The sequence below is a fragment of the Pezoporus occidentalis genome, unplaced genomic scaffold, assembly GCF_034315485.1.
Source record: "Pezoporus occidentalis ecotype Australia unplaced genomic scaffold, CSIRO_AGI_Poc_V1 ctg201, whole genome shotgun sequence".
NCBI classification, from domain to species: Eukaryota; Metazoa; Chordata; class Aves; order Psittaciformes; family Psittacidae; genus Pezoporus; species Pezoporus occidentalis.
In genome coordinates, this window is record NW_026913868.1 from 376,346 (window position 1) to 397,381 (window position 21,036).

Below are 21,036 nucleotides of genomic sequence, written 5' to 3' on the forward strand. Positions count from 1 at the left end.
ATAAAAGCATCTGTGTGCCTCTTCCACATCTGCCTGTGTATGTCTATGCACATTTGTGAAATATAACTACTCCTTCAGTTTATAGCTTTGAGGAGATTAAGGCAGTGGAAGAACAGCTCTGTAATAAAAACTATTTGCTATTGCCTTTTCCACATCACATTTTGTACACAGTAAGGATTCTTGTGCGATCGGGTGTACAGACTCCAGTGTCCATGCCTTTGCTTTCTGTAGATGTCACGGGCATGAGATAAATCGTATCATTAATGTGCTAAAAAACTTGTTGCAGTAGCATTAATCCTCGTAAGAGTTTACAACATTTGCAGTAGCCCAGTTTCTTTATCATACCTCGAAAACCGAATAAAAGAATTGGACATATTTCACTTTGTAATTAAATCTCCAAGGAGATTATTTTGAACATATCTGGGGCTGGGGGAGAGGGAAGAGAGGGCCTCGTAATATGAGTCCCCAAGAGCATTTTTACCTCTGCTTGTTACCCAGACCAGTGCTCCAGAGCCTTATCTTGTGATTATATTCATTTGCACTTACAGTTGTGAGGAACTTCACTTGCTGCTTTAAGAAACCAGACCCAAGGCTGTGTGTCACTGCTTGGTGCATCCCCCATGGCTGAGCATGGGTGTCCCAGCAGTGTGCTGGTGGGCAGAGCATGAAGGCAGTAGTTTCTGCTGGAGTGACAGCGTTAGGAAATCCAAAGTCACTGCGCTTCCATGGAGGACTTGGGAAGGACCTTGCTTATTCTGGGGCAAAGAACAAGGATGTCTAGTTCCCATGGCCCAAGGAGTGAGAAGCATTAAAGCCCAGGTACAAAGAGTCAAGAAGACCTCAACTGGAGTAGAGTGAGTTGCAGCTACCTGTGGTCAAGAGGCAGAACCCAGGAGCTGGGTACTAAGAAATAGGGGGACATTTCTGTCACATTTGTGTGGTTATATGACATGGAGCCCTGCAGTAACAGGGCTGCTGATTCACTGACTTAAAACATTTAATGGAGCTCTGTGTTTCTCTGGCTGCAGGTGTGTGAAGGGCAGGAAGGTGAGAGAGATTTGCTGCCTTTGCTGAAGTTGCACAGTCCAACCAGCTTTGCACATCAGGGGAGAATAACCTCCTCAAGTACTCATCCACCACAGCCTCCTCATACAGAAAGTCAGGATAGACACAGGCTTTACAGATCTCAAGGTATTAAGGAAATATTTAAATGTGAAGAGTGAGACAGACTCTACTGGCTGCAGTCACTGCTCCACAAGAGTGACCAGTGTATAATTGGGCCAAATAAACCCATGGAAGTCTCTCAGTGCTGCCTAACGTGACAGAACTATAGAGATGCAGTCTAGTTCTGCCTCTGATGGATGCTTTTGGATGTGGTCCTGGCTCAATGCCTCATTCTCCCCTTACATGAAATGGAAATGGTACCATCCCCTTTCGCAGGCTACCTTGAGACCGAAAGCTGCTGCGGCAGATGTCATATTAAAAGCGCAGTGGTTTGAAGGTAATTCAGGAACTGGGAGTGGGCTTCTGTGATCATTAACAGGGTTAGCCCTGTACTCAGTCTCAACAGTTAGTTTTTAGCCTGGTTCACTGTTGAAAGGCAACTGATTTGATTGGGCTGTTACACAAAAATCCTGATTTGAGGTGCAAAGCTTTGACTCCTACCAGTAACAGCCCTGCCGGTATTTCATCAGGTCATCTGGTAGCTAATGGCTTTCCAAAGGCTTCTTACATTTTTCTTCTTGTCATTTTGGGCAGGAAAAGTCCTTTACTGCTCCAGTCCAGTGGCTGAAAACTGAGTCATTCCTTATAAACACAAAACTTGAAAAATAAACATGGGGGGAGGAGGGGAAGGAATAGGGAAAGTCTTTAATGAGAAGATCTTAATTAAACCAGCAAAACCAAGTGCTGGTTCATTCTGCACAGAGTAACAAAAATAAATAGCATTTCTTCAGGCTGGGTCAGTCCTGCTGAGGTAACCATGGCAGCCCAGGAGAGCTGTGAGCGGAGGGGGATGGATGGCAAACACATTCTAACCAGACTTGCACACTTTAATGGACAAACAACAGCGAAGGTACTTGGTTTCACACTCTTTATTCCAGAAAGGAAAAATATAAAATCCCTTTGGCTACTGTGTGATGGCCACTGGGCTGTGGCCATCCCCAGTCCCTGTAACCTTATGTGACGTGGGAGCTCCCCATCCTGTGCTGTGTTTCACTGCTGTTCCTCTGCAGCTCACCTGATCAACCCCAAACCGCTATGGGTGCAACTGAGCTGCTTCCCAAGCAGCCGCTTTGCAGGGCTGCTCCTCAGCCCTTGGCAAGTGATTAATTCTCAGTGCGCTTCCCAACCTGTGCGCTCCGGCAGCACAGCCAGGGCTGGGGATGATGCAGAGAAAAGGTTAAAATTGGCTTTCTTCACTTGGATGGCTTTTATGGAACAGCTATTCCTGGATGGAGTGAAGCATGCTGTGTTTTCTTTCTATTAATGTGAGCCTTAATAAAAGCAACTGGACCAAGTCATTTAATTCCAGGCTCATCCTATCCCACATGCCCAGATGCAGCCAGCGGCACTTGGGATCACCTGACCACCTGATGAGTGCCCTGAACCACACCAGTGCCACCTCCTTGGGGACTTGGACATGATGAACAGGTGAACCTGAAGAGAGATGTTAGCCCCACCAACAGTTCAGCCTTAGGGAGGAATGGGGCAGCTGAGTGCAGAGGGTTGGGGTTTCAGCTGCACATCATGGCCTGGGTAGGCTCATGATGGAGAAGGTAAGTTGGATCAAATGGGGCCCCATTTACACATCACATGTGACCCATCACCCGGGACTCATGAACTGTGAGCCCCTCCCATGGGACCCATCCACTGGGACCCCTGGACTGTGAACCCGTTTTTTGAGGAGCCATCACCTGGGACCATGATCTGTTAGAACCCATCCCTTGAGGACCCATCACCTGGGACCACTCACCTCTGACTCCACTAAGGACTCATCACTTGAAAACCACCACCTGGGCCTCATCATTTTGAGGATCCATCACAAGTGGTCTTGTGGCCACAAGTACCAAGCCAAGTCTCTCCCTATGACCTTGAGGTGACAGCCAAGCCTCCCAGTCCTGCTCTCCAGGGCATGCCATGTGGACCTGTGTTCCGAGGAGGCAGCTCTGAGGTCTAGGGGGCATTCTCACTCCTGGGGATGCAGTACTCCTCCCATGAGGACACCTGGGGCCACAAGACACTGCCCAGGAGCTCAGGTCAGCCCTGACCAGGAGCCAGTAGCAGGTAATGTACCCTGGCCACAGCTTTGTTAGAGCCAGACATCACTGGCCTCATCCTACATCTGTCCTGTGGACTGATGCAAGGGAGCAGCACCACAGCAGGCTCCTAAATCAAGAGGGATTTATTCAGCCCGGAGATGCAGTGATCTTCCCAAACTCCGCTTTCAGAAGTCATGGTGTCAGTTTGCTGCATTTTTACTGGCAGGTTGAACAATTAAAGGCTCTCTGCCTTGGCTACAGCCAAAGATTAAAGTATTCCCATCTTGTCTCACTGCCTGCCCCTCGGTGTCCCCAGGACACGCTCCTCTCCTTGTCCCTGAGCACACAGAAGGATGAAGTCTCCAGCTCAAGCATAGCAACCCTGGGCTGCCGCTGGTAATTAAAGCTATGTGAGTGAATGTCCTGAGGCAGAACATAATTCAGTACAATTAGGCCAAGCTGTGGGGTTAGCATGAGCTCCCTGCTGAGAAAACCTCTAACAGCCAGCTAGCTCCTACTGCAGCAATAACCAAAGGCACAAACACTGCCCCCCTCCTGCTAAAACTGCATTATTATGATTTCTTGATGTTAATGGATATGTGGTAACAACAATTGTGAGGGACAGAGCAAGGCTGTGGTTCCATGAAAACCAAGGTGGAAGGAATGGCTGTTACCTCCCTTCTCCTTTTCACTCTTGCAGGGAAAAGTAAAACCAAGCTGTGCTGGGTTTCTGCCACAGCGCTGCTCCAGGGCTTGCTGCCTCCCCAGGGCAGAGCTGGGCCCAGGCTGGTGGTCACAAGAAGGGGTGGTGCTGGACCCAGGGTCATTTCCTTTCTCCATTCCTACATTAAATGACTGGGTTGAAGCACACAGTGACAGTTACCTTTCGCTCGCAGGCACGACACTGAGCACAGTTGAGGTCTTTTATTAATTGCCTGGTTAATAACTGCTCATTTCCCTCTGGCTGCTCTTAGTATTTACTATTTTGAGCCTCTCAATTACAGCATGGGGCTGTGGGCCATAGGGTGCCTGCAGGTGCCGGTGATGCCTGGTTTTCTTCCTTATATCCTGCAGCCATTTGGTCGCATCATGGGCAAAACTCTGCTCTGCCCAGGGGTTTTAAGCCCAAACGAGGGCTCCTAATACCGCTAACAACAGGCTTTAACACTTGGTCAGCCCCAAAGTGGTCAGGTAGGGATTTGGGGAGTTCCCTGTTCCCACCAGTCCCACTCCCAAAACGCCTCACGTTCCTGGATTTAAGCTTGTTTTCCCCTTTGTTTTTAAACAGACAAGTGGTGCAGGCTGCCCTGGAGAAGCAGTCAGTTACTGAGGCTGGGAGTGATGGACCCTATGTGACCTTGGCTTTGTGTTGCTGCTCGTGTCCAGGCCTGCAGGACGCTTTCTGCATTTCCAGCCAAGGGAAAAAAGACCAAACCATTAATTTCCTTCTTCTTGCCTGTCTCAGGGTGGCCAGGCACAAGGCAGGGCTGTGGGAAGGTGCGATGCTCTCCATCTCTTAGGAGCTGGTTGCTTTTATGGCACTGATAGGCAGAAACATAGGGAACAACGTCAGTGAAATGCTTTTTCTTGAGGAATGTGTCATCTGCAGGGGAACATTTAGGACACCGAGTGTGGAGGAGTGGAGTGTAAAGTGTAAAGCACTTCTCCTGCCCTCCATCCTGATAGAAGGGAATGAATTATTAAGGGCATTTTTCCCTTTCTCCTCTCCCGTGTTCCCCCATCCCAACGTACAAACCCTCATGAGGAAATGAAAAAAAAGGCAACGTGGAAGTGAGTGGGGAAGTGGGGAAGTGGACGCTTGGGAAGGAGAGCCACCCTGCAGGATGAACTGGATAGGCTGGAAGAGGGGGCTATCACAAACCTTATGGAGTTCAACATGGACAAGAGTACTTGGGTAAGCAAAATCCAGGAGTGCAGCACAGGGATCTGCCTGGCTGGGGAGCAGCTCTGTGGAAAGGGACCTGGGGGTCCTATGGGACACAAGCTCAATGTGAGCGAACAGTGTGCAGCTGTGGCAAAGAAAGTCAACAGGTTGCTGGTGAAAGGGCATCACCAGCAGATAAAGATGTCTCTGTCCTGCTCTACTCAGAGCTTGTCAGGCCACACTGGGAATACTGTGTGCAGTTTTGATCCGTGCTGTACACAAAAGATGTGGATGGGCTGGAGAGGGTCCAGAGAAGGGCCACAAAGGTGATCCAAGCACTGGGCAGCTGTGTGAGGAAAGGCTGAGAGAGCTGAGCTTGTTCAGCCTGGAGAAGAGAAGGCTCAGGGGAGACCTTATCCCCATGTTCCAGTGTTTAAAGGGTGGCTACAAAGAAGACAGAGACTCCCTTTTTACAAGGAGTCCCATGGAAAAGACAAGGGGTGATGGGCACAAGTTACTGCTGGGGAGATTCCGACTAGGCACAAGAAGAGGATTTTTCACCATGAGAACAATCAGCCACGGGAATAATCTCCCCAAGGAAGTGGTGGCTCCCCAGTGTTGGACACTTAAGATCCAGCTGCACACGGCGCTGGGCCATCCAGTCTAGGCCACGCTTTGCCAAGAAAGGTTGGACCAGATGATCCTTGAGGTCCCCTCCAACCCGGGATTGATTCTATAATTGATTGTATTTTTGGGGTGCCCCAGGAGCTCTGCTGCTGCTGCAAGCCCCATCCTGGCCCCCTCCCCTCTCCCCCAGCCCCCGTGGAGCAGACACGCAGACACGCTCAAGTTAAACTCTCCATTTATTGGATCCTTTTACAAAACCTCGACATTGTGCTCGTGTTGATGGAGTCTCTTTCCTCTTGGGTTTTGATGGTTTCATTTCACACCCAGTGCTCACGGAGCAGGTTCACGACCACGGCGCGGGGAGGGACAGGGGCTGTGCGACACCAGCGGGGCCCCGGGGGGCCGAGTCACCGCAGACGATGCTATTTACAGTGAATGAGACAAAAAACCTCGCTCCGCAGCCGGCACCCACAACCCCCAGCCCCTGGGAGAAGCAGCAGAAACACGGGAAAGGGGAAGAGGCCTTTCCCTTGGGAAAGGTGCAGCTGCCAAGGGGCCCTCCTGGCTCCTTGGGGCTGGGCTGGCGGAGACTGCGTGTTCCGGAGCTGGGATGAGCCGTGCAACCTGACCTGAGCTTCAGAGTTATCCTGGGACTCCCTGGGAATCCCAGGAGGGCGATGGGTTGCAGAGGAGGTTCAGGAAGGTGGCACATTGGGAGCGGTCTCCAGAAATGCCCTTCTCCTCCCTGATGGTGGAAGAAAGCCCAGGGACAGCTCAGGTCCTGGGGTGTCTCAGGAGCAGAGAGCTGGGCTGTGAATCACGAGTCTCTTACTCTGGAGTGATTTTAGAGGTGATTTGGGAAAGAGCCGCAGCAGCAGGAAGAGGGGCAGCACCAGCCCTGCACATGGGGAACGAGATGCTCTTGCTGGCTCTATGGGACTCCATCTCCTGCAACGCTGCTACTGCCCAGCATGTCCCGCCCTGTGCAGCTGCCACCAGTGACATACAGCAGCCCTTCACTCCCAAATCCTTTCCCTTCAGGGGGCCTCCATCCCAGTCCTCCATTCCCAGGAAGCAACCGTCCCATGACACGCACTGTGATCCCGACACGCAGCCTCATCCCAGCCAACTGCAGTGCTCCAAGCCTGACCCTGGCTATTGCAGCACCAGGGATCCTCCAAAAACCAAACACTTTGGGCAAGAGGTGAGTGCGGGAAGAGCAATCTGGATTTCCACTGCTGAGCTCTACATCTTGAACTGAAACACACCAATGTGAAGAAGAAACCCCCAACATCGGCCTTGCTGCTGGTTCCAGCTGCAGCCAAAGCAATGCGGCTCAATGACCCCCAAGCAGATGCAGATGGCAATGCAAATACTTCTCATGACTCCCACCTTTTCCAAGCTCCCTGTGCTACGGTCTCGCACCAGAGTAATCAAATTTCCCTCAAGGCTTTTAGCAATCAGCTGCTGAGAAGTGCCTCTACTCCTATAAAGTGCAATCCATGTTGGCATCGCTCCTGTGTGGCTCCAGCTGTGTGGGCAGGGAGCTCGCAAAGCCAGAGCTGCCTCCACCCTTGGCTGACACAGGGGCCTGTGCTGTGCGTGAGTGACTGCATCGCTGCTACCAAACCACCCATTAATGAGGGGAGAATTAAAGCCAGCGGCAGAGCAGGGTCAGGCCCCTCAGCGATGCCGGGGCTGGCGCCAAGTGCCATGTTTCCACTCCGAGTAGCACACATGCTTCCAGGTGTTCTGGGGCCTTGCAGGAGGCTCCAGTCATGTTTTCAAGGAGGCTGAGCCTTCCTGTGCTCTGTCTTGAGCACCTGATGTTAAAACAAGAAGAGTGGTAAGGAAAAAAAACCCACCCACAGAAAGGAAAAGATGCTGTGATCTGTATTTCGCTGCAGTTTGTAGTGCTGGGGAAGGCAGCAGCCAGTGGCTCTGCTGGGGACTGTTGCCCCTTCTCTTCCCCTTACCAAGGAGCAAGTGCTGGTGCTCCTGTGGGGCTGACATGAGAAAGTGGGTGAAACACGGCTGGAGAGGCCACTTAACACCCCAAACCATGGGGCAGGCTGCAGGAGAGGCAGATGGACCCTCCCTGCTCCTGTTCCAGGACACACCAGAGACACAACCAGGGTAACAGCCTGCTGCTGCAGGGCACAGGATGCTGAGCTGCGTGGGGCTTGGAAAACCAGGGACACTGATGTGACTCACGTTTCACCTTCCCATCAAACCAGCCAGAGCTTCTCCAGACTGCTCTTAAGCATCTGGGATGCACCGAGGGAGAGCACTGCACAAGAAGGGACAAGCTTATAGAGCCCTTGAGCACAATCCCAGTGGCATCTCCCAGCTCCCATGAAGGAAATCTCTGGGTGGGGTTAACCTTGGTGGGGAAAGGATGGGGTTTAAGGCAGTTATGCTGAGGCCCATGGGCAAACCCAACATGGGCAAGTTTTGCTCCAGGATGTGATACAAGAGATGAGGCAGAGACCCCAGCCCATGGTGCAGCCCAGGCTCTGGCACACCCAGGCCAGGCAGGAGCTTCACTTCAGCTCTGCTTGGCTGCGCACAGAATGGGGTTGGTGTCTTCTCCTTCCTCCACTCTGCAAAATGCAAATCGATCTCAAGAGAAGGCCCTGAGACCCCGACACCCACCACACTGGCACCAAGAGCTGCACTGTGCCCACTCCGCTAGCAGGGACCAGGCACCTGAAGAGCCAGCGCTCAGCACCCGTGTCCACACTTGGATGCTTTTGGGAAAGAGGTTTATTTTACCAGCAACAGCTCGTGTAGCAGATCTCGGGGTGCTACTGGAGCAGCTCCCCAGGGCCAGTGAGTGACGCCCTGAAGAGCAGGAGAAAAACTCCCAAAGCTCTTGTGGAAAGCCCAGGCCAAATCCCAAGACTCTCCACCGCTGCCTTCAGTGCTTCAGCACCTGCAGAGGACCACCAGCCAAAGGCAGCCCACTTAAATGCATGAGCCTGGGGCACTGCCAGCACCCACTGTGCTGCAGATGGATCACCCCTAAGCCCCAGGCACACTCCCTGTTTCCAGAGGTTTAGCAGTGCCTGCCTGTGCACTGCATGGAGTGGAAAGGACACCAAGAACGGAGACTGCAGCACCTGAACTCCCCTGTGGCTGCAGCCTGAGGCCCAGTGTGGTGCTGGGAGCCAGGGAAGGACCCTCCAGGGCCAAACCTCTTCCCCGCTCACCCCTCACTGAGGGCAGGGCTGAGGGTGGTGAGCAGAGCACAGCACAGAGCTTGTCACCCGCAGATGACACCGTGAAAGTCCTCAGTAGTAGCCACAGGGCAAGACGAGCCAGGATGCAGTGTGCAAGAGGGGAGAAGGGCTCCCCACGGGAGAAAGGATGGAGACAACGGTGGTGCCCAGAGCTGCCTTGATGTTGGAATAACCTCTCTGCAGTGAAACACCTCCAACCTGGCCTTGCTACGGTCCCCCTTGAGCAGACAGACAGGTCCAGAGTGGAAAAGAGGGTAGGTAGAGGGAGACAAAGAAAAGGATTTTAAAAAACAGAAAACCCTCACGCGGGAAATCTAAACCACTTTCATTTTAAATAACAATAATTATAATTAAAAAGAATGGTTGCCCTTGGCTAGCGAAGGGGCAGAGCCCCCAGCCAACGGGCCATTCCTCAGTGTACGATCCTAGGGAGTGTCTTTACAGAAGCCGTGAGATCCTGTTCCCTGTTGCTCGGTCAAGTCACCATGGGCAGAGCGGGAAGGAGGGGGAAACGTGCCCATCCAAATCCAGGACGTCCCTTTTGCTCCGCGAGAGGGAGGCCGGAGCCAACAGCAAAAGGTGTTTTGCCCTCGCAGCAAAGCCCCTCTGTGCCCTCAGCCGCCTCGGCTGGAGCTCGGAGAGCCGGGAGCGCCCGGCTGCCTCCTGCTGCTAGATGAACTTGAAGCATTTTGTCTTGTCGTGGGGCAGGCGGGTCTTGAAGAGGACCGAGTCCACGCGGAACTGGGTGTACAGCAGGGGCATGTACCCGTACACCTTGACAAAGAAGTTGATGCACTTGTGTCGCTCGTGGAAGTGAGAGTCGTCGTGTGAAAGCGCCTGAGGGCATCCGGGGCAGCGGAAAGTCCAGCGGGAGGTCACCTGCAATGAGAGGGACAAAGATGGTCACTGACACACTGCCTGCAGCAGCCTGGCTCAGGGGACACCCTGCCTGTGCCCAATGCATTGCACAGTGGGGCATGGCTAGATGTCCTGTGTGACAGGCCACACACTGTCACTGTGACAGGGCACGAATTTGGTTGTGCTCTTCTGGCTGCTGGGATTGCTTTGGAGGGTGTCCAGGTGAGGATGGACATGGTCTGTCAGAGCAGAGACATAAAGCGGGGCACAATTACCTACTAATGCTTAGCTACCTTTTTCTGGTTTAACATTTGAGAAGCTGCTTCAGGAAAAAAAGACTCAGAAAGGAGCTCCTTCCCTTCAGGCAGAATCACAGAATGGTTTGGGTGGGACCTTAAAGCTCATCCAGTTCCAACCCCCTGCCATGGGCAGGGATACCTTCCACTAGAGCAGGGTGGTCCAAGCCCCATCCAACCTGGCCTTGAACACTGCCAGCGATGGGGCAGCCACAGCTTCTCTGGGCAACCTGTGCCAGGGCCTCACCACCCTCACAGGGAAGAACTTCTGCCTAAGTAAGATCTATGGAGGGGGATCCAGTTTTCAGGAGGTGCTGAGGGACCACCTGCTGATTAAAGGGCCTCCTTGTCTGTCTTGAATCACACATCCCATTACAATGGCCTTTGGGTTCGGTCTGATTCTCCTCTCAGCTGCACTGAACTCTACAACCTCCACTTCACTATAGCCCTGGATGTGAAAAACACCACACAAAAAACCCTACCCATCATGTTTACAGCCAAGGCCCATCTCCAGCGCAGGTGGCCTGCATGGTGAGACATATGCAAGGTTGTAATGAGCAGTTTGTCAAAACCCATTCTGGCAAAGAGCAGAATGTTCTGCATCTGAAATTCACGCTCAGAACTGTGACATTTGTTAACCCAGGGCAAGGCAATTTCAGCTGGGCTGCAGGGTTTGGACCAACAGCGCTCCACATGCGGGTGAGCTTAAACATCCCTGGCAAGCTGCACAAAATCAGCAAGGAAATCATTCCTCCTTGTGCTGTGTGCTACAGAAAGAAGGTAATTTGTCTTTTTTTGATCAGCTGCACAGAAGGGCCTTTGCTGAGCCAGGAAAGTGTCTGGTCTGAGCTGCAGCGTAAGTCAAAGCCCAATTTGCCTGCTCGCCATGGTGGGGATTTGGCTGCTTCTAAGGGTTATACTGAGTTTTCACACCTTTTTGAACACATGCACACACTACATCTCCCCAGGGCGAGGAGAGGGGACATGCTGACAGCTTTGAGCACATCACTCTTGCAACACAGTGCTTAGAGACATGACACAGCCAGATTCTGGTAAGGGCAGCACGTGCTGTATGGTACAGCTTCTGCACCAGGCTATGCCGAGAGGAGAGGAAGGGACCCGGGTTGCACCCCTGAGCAGATCAGCTAACACACTGCTTCCCTTTGAAAGCCATCAATCCAATCACTAAAGAGCACAAATTCCTGCCTGGTGCTTTACCTTTATGGGAGGTTTTCTTGTCAGGTGAGAGACCAAGAAGTTCATAGCGATGTCCTCACAGTTGATGTATTCGTCCACCATGTCACGGATGGCCTGAGGCATCACGTATGAGTACAAGTAGGCGTAGTACTGGAGAGGACACAAAGGCACAATGCTGCTCAAGGTGGTTCCATGCAGCAAGTCCCTAACCATTGCTGGTGCCATCTGCACCAGACCTGGTGCAATCGTGGCACCACAGGTGAGTATCCAGACCACATGCTGGGATCTATCAGACTTGGAGCTCAAGGGTGCCAGCAGAGAGACTCCCCATAATGGAGCTCATCCTGCACCAAGGAGATCTGCTGCAGCCACAGCTGCAGCAAGTCTATCCCAGAGCCATCATCTTCACTGAGTCCTGAGGCTCCTGTAACCTCAGAAACTGAGGAATAGTGGTTTCAGCCCCCTCAGATCTTGTTGCCTTTGCTGCTGCAGAGTCAGCACAGCAGCAGGAGCTGGTGGCTAACCTTCACAGTGTGATATGACAGCTCAGGACAGTCCCCTTGGAAAATACTTCATCCTTTTCTCAAGGTCTGTTTGCCCGTTGTCACTGCTCCAACACAGCCACATGTCACAGAGCCACGTCCTGCACTGCTCCCTTCCAACATAAACCAGCCACCAACACATGTACCAGCCAGCCTGTGCCAGCACACAGCCACAAGAACCCACAGCTTCCCTGCAAATTACCCCTTGCAACACTCGGAGTCTGTAAGATTCAAGGTGCTACAGTAAGGACGCAGGGCACGCAAACCCTGTGGCTTGCCTCACCCTCACCATGACCAACACTGGAATATGCTCGGCTCTGCACTCCATCTGCCTGCTTCAGCACTGTGGTGCTTCTCATGTGGCTCGAACATACGCTGCTCCTCGAGGAGTGTTTGCTGGGCCACACACCAGTTGCTGGCTGTGTTTCAGTTTGGAGGAAGCGAGGAGAAAGGAGCTGTGACCTGAAAATGCGTTCTTTAAAAAAACCCAGCATTCCCACAAACACACAGACTCTGGTTACTCTGAGAAGGAAGGGGAAGCTCAGCTGTTTGTGTATCTCACCTTATGGAAGAAGGCAGCACCAGTAAGCACCATAGACAGCTCACAAGAGTAGTTGGAGTTGTAGAGCCAGGACTGATGGGGGATGTCCCACGCGTGGTAGCGCCCCGGGAAGCCAACGATGCGGTCCCTTGCCTCTCTCCAGACACTGCAAACACAAAGCCTTTCAGTCAGACGCAAAGACGGGGAGCCCATATGGAGATGAGCATGGCTCTGAAGGAGATCCACTGCATTCAGGACTATGCCCTCGACACCAACAGACTCGTCCTTGAAGGGGGTTGCAAGTGATGGAGATGCCTATACAACAAAGGTTTAGCAACTGCTTGTCCAAAGAATGGCCTATAGACATTGTAGTTTGAGCAAAAAGGATAAACATCATTTAAACCTAATGTTTAAACAGACTTCTTTAAGTCCATTTCATTATTAAAAACAAAAATACAGAAAATTCCAACATGCAAAAGATGTCTTTTTACACAGACTGCTCAATGCAAGCTCACCCACCTCCACAGACCAAAGCTCCTCTGTGGGTAGGAGGGGCTGACTGGCCATCTCAGCTGCCTGAGTGACACGTGAAGAAGGGCTCACCCTAAGATAACTCCTCCTCCTATTCCAGGGCAGGAAAGGGCTGAACACAGAAATCTCAGCTTTAACAGACAGGCAGAACTTGTTGACTTTCTCCTGTTAGAGGTTAAAAACTGCAAGATGTGAACTGAAGCATCCCTCAGTCAGCTCTCCCAAACACAGACCAGTGTTGCTTAGTACAAAGCTGAGCTTCTCACCTTGGTCCTCTACAAGAGGCACATTCAAGTTACCCATTCACAGGGAAAGTGCTTTTAACTCATAAATTAGGGATTTTCTAACGCATAAGTACTGTTCTGTAGCTTAAAAAGAAAACTAACAAAAAACCTCCATGGCCCAAAATGAGGTTTGCACTGTCCCACCTCTCCAGCTTGTCCAGGTCCCTCTGAATGACATCCCTTCCCTCCAGCATATCCACTGCACCACACGGCTTGGTGTTGCCAGCAAACTCAGTGAGGGTGTGCTCGATGCCACTGTCCATGTTGCCTACAAAGACGTTGAACAGCATCGGTGACAACACCGACTCCTGAGGAGCACCACTTGTCACTTGGACATTGAGCCATTGACAACAACTCTCTCAGTGCAACCATCCAGGCAATTTCTTATGCATTGAGTGGTCAATCTATCAAATCCATGCCTCTCCAGTTTGGAGGCAAGGATACCATATGGGACAGTGATGTTCCTCCCACAGCCCCCACTCACATCCCTCTCTAGCTTCTCCCACATCCCCTGTTCCTATGGCAAGCTACAGAAGTGATGGCTGCAGGGCAGCCACAGCCTGCCAAAGAGACCATGGTTGCAACAGCCCTGAGCGTTCATTACACACAGCCAGAAGCAAAGACATGTTCATTATTATATCCTCTACTCAAATAATGAAACTCCGATATAACCTGGTAACAAAAATGGAGTAACTAACACTGCCAGCAGCTTCCCTGGCGCCATCCTCCCCACAAGCACTTGTTCACTGCGGTTTCTGTTAATCCAGTGTGATCATTTTGAAAAGCTGGAGTTGAAACTACTCATTCCCTTTCACTTCTCCCACGTCTCACTTTCCTATGAATGCGACACTTTCTTCTTCCCAGCTCAGCCACAAAAATAAGGATTTCTTTGGAGAATCATTTTGGGTGTGCTCCTCAGAGAGGTTTGCTCAGGGTGCTCACCTCCACCTTGCTCCTGAGCAGTGAAGAGAGCAAGAAGAGACTTTTGGCCCTGAGAATTACAGCCCAAAGCAAAGTTTCAACAGAACACAGTTGTTATAGGCAGAGGTTCACTCAGTCACTGGAACACCATCTCTTCCCTGGCTTAATGCGCTAACACAGGGAGGCTTTGTAAGACCCAGGTGTTTGTAAGCAGGGGTATGAGTGAGAATAATACATGATGCTTATAATTTTCATTTGATGCTCTCCAGGGCTAATCTGTAAAGCCTCAGCCAGGCGCTGTGGGTGAGCGAAGGAAAACGGAGACCAGAGGATGAGAAAACAGCCAAGTCCAGCTAAAGACCCTGAAACAGGGCATGGAAGGGAAGCCAGGAGTCCTGACGCCTACTCCCCCGCTTTAATCACTTTAACACCTCATTTCTCATCTCTGAGAGAGAGACTGTTTTGTGCCTTTTAATCTTCCCCCCAGACATGAGCCAACACATTTTGGTGAGAGCAGTGAGCTGGCCTCTGTCACCAGCGCACCAGCCAGCTCTGAGCAGCAGTCACAGCCCCTGCTCCTGGCTTGGTGGGCTGACGAGCTGCAGCCATATAAGCTCCAGTGCTCTCCTTGTGCCACCCTCACTGCCCAGTGCCTCTTTGGCAGTCGGTGAGGTTGAGCTGTACGAGCTGCAGGAGCAGCCTGCAGAGACCTCCCACAGCAGAGCCCACGTAACTGCTTTCTCCCTTAGCTGTGTAACCAGGGAAGTATTTTGCCAGGGCAAAGTCAAAGGAAAATGTAGATGCTGGAGCAGAAAGGGGGTGGGAATAACAGCAATCAGCACCAGCCTTTTCCATGTAACATCTCTCTTTTCCACGCTCTGCAAAACACATGCAAAATCGCTGTCACATCCCAACGTCACATGGAGCAAAGAGGATGGCAGCCCACTGTGAGCACATGAGCACCATGTCTTTCAGCGGCTGCGAATGCCCTGGCCTTGCCAATGGCATGTGAAGGATGGAGTGCAACAGCCTCTTGGATTTGTTTTCCTGTTTCCTTCCACCCTAGGAAGCCCGGCACCAAAGACCATTATTAGCACAGCAAAAACTGGCAAGTTGAGGTTAAGAAGCATGAGATTAAGGGTTGTCTGGACAGGCTGAAATCAGCCCACCTGCCTGCACTTGTTAAACAGTTCATTAGAGCATAATACTCCTCCAAGAAAGTGAGCTGGAAAGCCACGGGAAGAGATGTGCTAGCCCTAATTCTGGCCCTGGCTTTAGTCACAAGGCCATGCTGCATTTGAGCAGACTCTAGATGTGGAAAACAACAGGAAACATCAGTCCAAAGGTCACATGTGCAAAGGCTACTCACCGGAACCCAAACATGATCTCGTCATGGCGAAGGTGAGCATCATCATCAATGGACAGGATGGCCTCCGTCTCGATCTCATCCCACGGCAGGAACCTGTTATTCAGGCTGTTCTTCTCTGTTCGGACAACCTAGGAAATGAATACACGATCATTATGGTGGCTGTATGTACCCAGAGAAGAGATGCAGGGGCTGCACACTCCAGCTGTGTGTGTGCAGCATTTTGGCATTGCTTCATAACCTGTTTCTAAGCAAAAAGGACCAGCTCATTCTAGTGCCAGTTCCAGCTTCCAGCCAGTTCCTATCTGCAGCCTCCTGCCCATTTCGCAGGGCTGCCAAAAGCCAAGCCCACTCCATGATGCCAGGACTCAGCTGCAACAGCTGTGCCTATGGTCGCACTGCTGCTGGGGGGGAAACACACAGCCACGGCCAGACTCACCTGTGGCCACTGAAGAAGTGGCCCTTGCTGCATGTCTCCAGTGCTGCTCTGAACTGAATTGTTTCTGCAACTACCCATGATTTCTGCCTTAGACACAACTCATTTGCAAGGCCTCCCTCTCTCAAAACTCTTCCAACTCCTCACAGCGCAGTTTCCCTTAACCCCAGCCATACATGTGTAAACTCATACTGAATTTCTCCTTCTTCTTGACTGTCCCTTCCACACTGGCCCCTTTCCTGCTCTTGTCCTTACACTTTACCTGCCCTGGCTGATCTACAATTGATCAGTTTATCCTGGGCTTCCCATCCCATTCAATCCCTTAAGTCATATTTCTGGCTCACCTCTAAACAATCTCTCTTGATTTAAAAATAAAGTCCAGCCTGGTGAAAAGAATAAGGCGTCATGGCAATAAAACTCCATTAAATAAGATTACATTTGATCACACAAAAAAAACCCACAGTGAAACCATTAACAGTGGAAAATATTTGTATTGGGGATCTGCATGACAGCTGCTACAATTAAATTCCCATGTAAAGCCAGCGTTAGTGCTTTCATCTGTCAATAGCTGCTGGGGGGGGGAAACGGAACATTCGACAAGAACACATTAAAATATTTCACTGAAGATCCATCAAAAACACGAACAATTTACTGCAGGGAGGTGAACAAACTATGCAGCTCTAAGCCATGGTGGAGCAGGGCCAGAGCAGAGCCAGTAGCACTCCCACCCCAGGAGTGCTGCAAGACAATTAGTGCCCACAGGAGAAGGCAAAGGCAGACAGACAGTGCTGGCCCAGGAATTTCTTCCTTTCAAGGTGGAGAAGCAAAGGTGGACAAAAATCAGCGTGGTGTTTGTATTTACTTTCAGAGTTAGTGTGAGCCAGCAGATGCTCCCGGGGATATCTTTATCTGGGAACTGCTGGATAAGAGAGGTTGCACGAATCACAGTGGGACTAGGCAATGAAGAAGGAAGCGGGAGAGGCAGCAACTCCACATGCCGATTCAGGGGAGGCAGCTGACAAGACAGGAAACAAAAACCCAGGAGGTTTGGCAACATTATGGCCTTATGGCACTGGCCCAAGAGGCCAAGGAAGACCTGGACACAAGGAGGTCAACATGGGCATTGAGAAAACCACCTCTGTAGAAGTGTCACTGAACCCAACATGCTGTGGGCATCCTCTGGAGAGGAGCCAGAGTGGTCCCCAAATTGTTGACAGGAGAATTTAAGTCTTATTCTTCATTGTCAGTCTGCACTGGAAGCTGCTGTAAGGTCTCCCCAAAGCCTTCTCTTCTCCAGGCTGAACAAGCCCAGCTCTCTCAGCTCATCTTCATAGATGCTTGGAGCATCTTCATGGCCTCCTCTAGACTTGCTCTAACAGGTCCGTGTCCTTCTTATGTGTCCCCTGTTGAAGTCTTGTGACCACATTTTTCTCCTCCCATTGCAAATCCCACATTCTAGGATGTTTGCAAACTTATTAAAATCAGCACTTTAGCCTTCTGCTAAAGAGCATGTGCCACACTGTGTCTCTGCTGTTATGATGGTATCTCCTCAGAAAGCCTGATCTCATTGAAGCCTGTGGGTGTCTAAGTCATTAGGATTAGCAGAAGCTGGATTGAGTCCATAGTACATTGATATGCTTTCCAGGGAAGGTCCTGCTTTGCCAATTGAAGATGTGTGGATGGCTAAAGGACAAAAGAAGCACTAGCACCAGCAGACTGAGCAGCAGAAACCGATGTGCTGGGAAGTGGGTACCAGCTCACACGTCCAACAACCCAACAAACTCAGGGCAGTTTTTCACCTGAGCTTTGAGTCAGACCCACCTTCTTGTGCTGTAAAGATTTGGACAGTCAGCAAAACTCAGCACACGTTCTGCATTGGTCACATTTCTGGTTACGCCATCAAGTCTGAAGCTTTGCAGGTCTGCAAGTGCCAGTGTTCAGCTTTTGCATTTCACAGAAAATAGGTATCCTCCTGCCTTTCATCTGGGTATATTTAAGATTTAAGCAGCCTGTAAGTTTATAGATTCCAAGAAAAAAACCCAGCAAGCTTTATTGATTTACTTGTTTTCCTGTAACATGCTGAACAATAACATAACACAACTGTCAATTGAGAAAGTGAAGAGAATCCTGCTTGAAACATCTGAAACTGGGGACTCCAGAGGACACAGAGATCAGTGCACTGGCATTAAACTCTTCCAAAAGAGGAGGATGCTACAAAGGAGACGGGTATCTATCTCCAAGCCTTGATAAGCACATTCAATTAATCGCATTAGCTCCAGCAAAAGTTAGAAGCAACTTACAGCTGTTGTCTTTGATGGATTGTTTTCAAAGAAACTATCCTGATTTACAGCTCTTTTAGGATGCAGCTAACTGTCACCAGACAACTATTCAGCAGCTTTTTAAATCCCTGCGCTTTCCCCTGGGTAACTACACCAAGGAAGCACGTGGGGTCCTGCAGGCAGCGAGCTGAGATGGAAGCGATGGGGCCCAGATTCAGAACCTTCCTCCCATCTCTCTATCCCCTTGAGATAGCTCAAGCATGGTGCTTCCCCAGGCAAGGCCAGGTTTTGATCTTGACTGCACACACTGCATCCCGAGCTGTGGAAACGAGGGCATCGCGTTATTAGAAAGAAAATAAAACTCTTCAGAAAGATAAAAGTAAATTTTTGGGAAACTTCTGCTTTAATACCAGCAACTCATCTTCTAAAACAGGTTAGGGAGAATGAGAAGAGTATCTGATTCAGAGACTTGAAATATGATTTCTATCTCTTCTAAAGTTTTTACATTTCAATGGGCCTCTAAAACCACCAAATTTCTCAGGCATGAAATGGACATTACAGGTACGAATGTACACAGAAGCTTATTAGGCCAGGTGAAAAAAGAAGGGTTATTAAAGCAGCAAAATACAAAAGAAGTCCAAGCCTCACCTTCACATGGCATGAAATGAGATTTAGCAATTTTTCATGACTTCATCAGACACTTAAAATCCAGATCAAAACTACAGACAAGAGGCATGTTATGTTGCCAAATTCAGGGATTTACAAGCCAGAGGTCATCCTGTTAATTTTGTGTGACCTCCTTATATGGTGGACCAGGAGACTTGATGGAGCCACCCCTCCTATGGAAGTCTTTCATCACACAGCACCATAACACAGCTGTGAAATGACAACTCAGACCAAATTACAAAGCCACAAGTTAAAACTTCATGGCACCGGTTGAACTCTAAATGCTTTCTGGAGAACTACTGGCAGATGGCTGGTGGGGTTGACAGCAGTAAATTAAGCCAAAAGGGACTTTCAAGTCACCAACATTAACTTCTGCATCATCCAGGTCTCAGGGATGTGCCTCAGACCTGAGCTGTCACCGGTACAAGCAACTCTGCCGGATTTGAAGGCATCAAGGGTAAGGGAAGACATCCTCTGAGCTTTCACTTTCAAATGTTAACAATTTATTCCTTGGGAATGTGCCTCCAGCTCCCAGTCGCACCAAGGAACACTTGGTGGGCCTCGTTCGCCCCAGAACAGCACAGAGGTGCCATAAACAATCCCCCTCTCTGTTCTTTTTCAAACAGATGAGGTCTCACTCTCTCAGGACTAGTTCTCCTGCTCTTTCATCATCTTGAATTACTGATTTTGCCACAATCTTGTTTCTCAACCGTCTTGAGCCAAGCACTCTGTCAAAACCCAGCAAAAGATGTTCCCTCAGCAAAGCTGAAATGCTGCGCTCCAGCAGAACAGAGAGTCAGCAGTTACCCATACCCAAGGAAATTAAAATAGCAAGGAGGACACAAAATCAGCCAAGCAAGCTACAAGAGAGACACAAATGCATTTACCAAAAAGCCACCTTCCCTTACAGCAGATTTTAATACTGCGCAGAACATCAGTGGTAGGACCTGCACACAAACTCCAGCCCCTCCAGACTCAAAGCTATACCAGTTTGTTTACTTCTGGTTGTCTTATTTTGGTTATTTGGGACTATTCCTTAGAGTGATTATTTTAAAACTCTTTGCCATCAGGTAAATGGCCCCAGCTCAAAATCATGGCCTTCCTTAACAGTCTGCAAACTTCTGAGACAAACTTCAAGACCTCAAATGCCTCCCAAGCCCTGGACACATCACATTAGAAGTTTCTGCTCCTTTCAGCAAATCAATTCAAGGTGATTCAGTTCCACAATGTGGGGTGGTTTGTTTTTTTTTTGACTCAAGGAGCACAAACCCCCACAACTCTATGAAAACCCATTTGCCCCTGCTGTTGTTCATAGCCATACTGGCCAAATGGATCTTGAAAACATTAGAGGGAACCAAACCAGAGCATAAATCCAGAGCCTGCCCAGCAATAATGCCCTTAACCAATACTTTATAGTACATTTTTATACATAAATACAGAAATGCAGTAAAATCAATATCTTCCAGCAATCTCCTTACTAGTGAGGCTTTACACTTAAGCTTTAAATTAAGTGTCACGTATAATTTGGCAGTGAAAACATGAAGAATGTCTATGCCCTTGGAGAAGTTCTGACAGCTCAACTTGGTGAACTGGATTTATTTCTGGACAAAGAGCAAACTCTGCAAGAAACTGGGAACCTCATTGCTCACATCAGGTCTTTTTGAGATAAAAAGCCAGAAGGATGCCCTTAGGAGAGCTGGATAATCTGGGGAGACAAAGGACAAGGTCTCGGAAAAGAATCCATTTCCATCATTCTCAAATACATGCAAATTCAACCCAACTGGGCTGGGGAAAAATAGCACCACAGAGTAAGTGGGGATGGTGATACCATGAGCCCCCTTAAACCACGCAGCTGAGAAAAACAGTGCTGAAGATGCAGGAGCCAAATGCATCTGCCTCTTCCACCTGAAGAGTTGACCTTAATCTATACTTTGAAGCAAAAAGCTTGATTGCTCCTGTCAGCGCAGGCCTCCAGGGAGGATGCAGATTTATAACAGTGTCATTCCCTTTTTCTGGCATGAATTCTGGACGTTTTATCAATAAGATTCAGTGCAGCACGTCTCCTGCTTTGCAGGGGAATGCTCAAGCCAGAGACTCCAGGGCTA

The 21,036-nt window shown here is 50.0% G+C and overlaps 1 protein-coding gene across 13 annotated transcripts in view; it reads right to left on the minus strand.

Annotated features, from left to right (window-relative positions):
- Positions 1 to 5,990: 5,990 nt before the first annotated feature.
- The window catches only part of EXTL3 (exostosin like glycosyltransferase 3), a 158,164-nt gene continuing 143,118 nt past the window's right edge, over positions 5,991 to 21,036 (minus strand). For all 13 annotated transcript variants that reach the window (XM_062618565.1, XM_062618568.1, XM_062618562.1 and 10 more), the window contains 4 exons: positions 15,554 to 15,681; positions 12,470 to 12,614; positions 11,387 to 11,515; positions 5,991 to 9,893 (listed from right to left, as the gene is read on the minus strand). In XM_062618565.1, the coding sequence (XP_062474549.1) occupies positions 9,684 to 9,893; positions 11,387 to 11,515; positions 12,470 to 12,614; positions 15,554 to 15,681 (612 nt within the window). In that variant the 3' untranslated portion in view covers positions 5,991 to 9,683. The remainder of the gene's footprint in view (positions 9,894 to 11,386; positions 11,516 to 12,469; positions 12,615 to 15,553; positions 15,682 to 21,036) is intronic.